Source organism: Patiria miniata, unplaced genomic scaffold, assembly GCF_015706575.1.
Source record: "Patiria miniata isolate m_02_andy unplaced genomic scaffold, ASM1570657v1 HiC_scaffold_7, whole genome shotgun sequence".
Taxonomy (NCBI): Eukaryota; Metazoa; Echinodermata; class Asteroidea; order Valvatida; family Asterinidae; genus Patiria; species Patiria miniata.
Genome location: NW_024037074.1, coordinates 914,398 through 917,224, shown reverse-complemented (window position 1 = coordinate 917,224; position 2,827 = coordinate 914,398). Strand labels below are relative to the sequence as shown.

General features: G+C 46.8%; 1 protein-coding gene across 1 annotated transcript; it reads left to right on the top strand.

Moving 5' to 3' along the window:
• Positions 1-1,408: 1,408 nt before the first annotated feature.
• On the top strand, positions 1,409-2,215 carry LOC119718757. Its single transcript, XM_038188165.1, has one exon. The coding sequence runs from the start codon at positions 1,409-1,411 to the stop codon at positions 2,213-2,215; it is 807 nt and encodes a 268-aa protein (XP_038044093.1).
• Positions 2,216-2,827: the final 612 nt, after the last annotated feature.

Sequence of the window (2,827 nt, the reverse complement as noted above, 5' to 3'; positions counted from 1 at the left end):
GTGTTACTGCACGGTACGGACCAAGTCCGGCCAAGGTGCGGCATTTTTTGTAAATGACTTAAAATTCCTTCTTTTTTGAAAGAGTACCACTTGTCTTCAAAATTAGATCCGTTAAAACGGCATCAACTCTTTTAGGTTTAGTACCATAACATAACATTTTACAAAATAGGCCCTATATAAAATACCTCTTCTGACTGATTTTCTCTCCATCCGAAAACTAAAAATCAACATTCCGTAAATGCAGTCCTGTATGTACATGTAAACACTAGATGTGTACTGTCACAAAGTCGTGCGTTCAACATGTGTATTTTCAAGCTTCAACAATGAAAGTACTTAAAGTTAAACAAGCTTTTGAAACTTCGGTGGCATCTTTGGGGACAGATGATAAGGCTTTTGTTTGTTGTGTTTTGTTATTGATCAAGATAATCTTACCGGCTGGCCGAGGCGCGCTTAACGCTAATCTTCACAGCGTGCCAGGGCGGGCCGAACGTCAGGCTGTGTCATGAGCATGATTAAGATATCAATGCTACCAACACAATAGCCGATTTTAATGAGCCCTCACGAGAGCCATCCCACCGCAGAGCGCCGGGCTCACTGAGAACATTGGCCAGGCAAAAAAACCACCGCAAAGGTGCCGCAGTACGGTGCGCCCCAGCACGCTGAGTAAACTATTAAGGACGCTGGACCTAAGGGAAGGGGATTGCCCCAGTGTTATTCTGGCACTGGCTACAGCACCTTGTATACGGTGACCAATGGGTCTCATACATTGCATATTCCTCATAAACTTCATTTATAATTACCTGTCTTTTAATAAAAATAGACCTTACTACCAGTGCCTTGAGTATCTAAGCAGAGACGGAAACAGACAGAAGCAGAGAAGACTGGTATCATTTCTTATGTGAAAGTAAGTAGCATACATTGTAGTACTTTGAATGATGTATAACACGGCCACGGCCACTCCAGACTCCCATAACAGAGGAGGAAGTCAAGAGCGCCATCAATGCACGCCACCGCAATGGCCATGCTGCCAGTCCAGACGGTATCAACAGCGAGCTCTTCAAGCACTCCAAAAACCTTGTCTCCCACCCACTGGCCAAAACCATCACCTCATCGTTTGAGCATCACATGATCATAGAGACACTAGGAGAAGGCACACTAATCACTCTTCCCAAGCCAAAGAAGCCCCCCCCCCCCCCAGCTCACCAGCCAACCTCCGGCCGATAGCCCTGCTGAACAGCATAAGAAAGATTTGTCCATCATCACCCTACGCCGCATCAGAGACAAGCTCGACCGCTTCACCGGACCATATCAAAGTGGTTTCAAAAGAGGCAGGAGCTGCGCAGACATTGTATGGGCACAATGTATGCTGACCTCAGTTGTTAAGACAAGGAAATGGGACTTCCACAAGATGGGCATTGATCTGTCGCAAGCTTTAGATACCATCAAGCGGAAACACATCCTAGATGTCCTACTACAAGCAGGCTGCAACGAAGATGAACTAAGACTAGCAAGATCACTGTTAGCAGGGACAAAGCTCAGGGTCTGTGTACAAAACAAGCTGTCAGACTCATTTCAGACCTCAATAGGATCCCCCCAGGGTGATAGCCTATCACCAGTCCTTTTCACCTGCTACCTTGCTGCTGCACTTTCATCCATCCGAGAAAGCTCCAACAGGCCCAACCCACCGATCTCCAGCCTAGGTCTGCCACTAGAAATGGAGTACGCACACGATGTTGACTCTCCGGATGAAGAAAAGAAACCCCTGGACCATCTCCAGCCAGTAGCAGCGGAGAAACTAAAAGTCGACAACTTGTTCATGAACGAGACGAAGACAGAGTTTACTCACGTATACCTTGCAGAAGCCACGGAGACGGACTCACATGGCAAGGCTGTCCGCGGCAATGAGAGTTGGCACAAGAACAAGACCCTAGGCTCCTTACTGTGCAGCACTTCAGACATCACAGCTCGCTGCATTCAAGGCAATGTAACATTCCACACGTTACAGAAACTCTGGAGCCAGCGAACCAAGATCCCGCTGAAGACAAGACTCCGTCTTTACAACACATACTGCGTATCAATCATGCTCTACAATTGCAACAGCTGGGCAGCACCCAAAGTCATGCTTGACAAGCTGGATGCGTGCCACCGCAGACACAGGTCACTGCTGGCCAAAGAGCCTTATCAGCAACCAGGCACTATGCGAACTGTGCAATGAAGAACCCTTCTCATCAAAGGTCACAAAGCAAAGATGGTCAATGTTAGGCCATGTCCTACGTATGGATCCCGACACACCCGCTCAGAGGGCCTTAGACTTTGCTGTTACTGGCTCTCAAGCCTACAAACCAAGACGAGGACGGAATTGCATAAATCTGCTGGGCACAATACGTGCTGACCTCAAATGGGCTGGATTCGGACCCCTCCGCACTGCGAAACAACTCCATTGCCTACAGCAACTCCCCCACGACAGGACCAGGTGGCCGAAGACCAATGTGAAGGACTGATTGCGGCTGCGGGATGTCAAATCCGACTACCGCAGCTGCAGTACACAGTATATATATATATATAACAAAGATTAATACCAAAAGTCGTTTACAAGTAGAAAAATCGTGTACAAAGTCTATGGGATTTGCCACGGAACAAAAAGGAGAGAGAAAAAAAATGAGAACAAACAGAAAGGCTTTTCCGCTACTTTGCAGAAAAGCAACACACAAAAAGGGGACAAAAAACCTTAACAAAAACAAAATCTGTCCCCAATGCAACAAATAGACAAATTCTAGCCATTTTTCAGTTTTCGTTTTGCCAATTGCAAGGGTATGTGTACATAGAA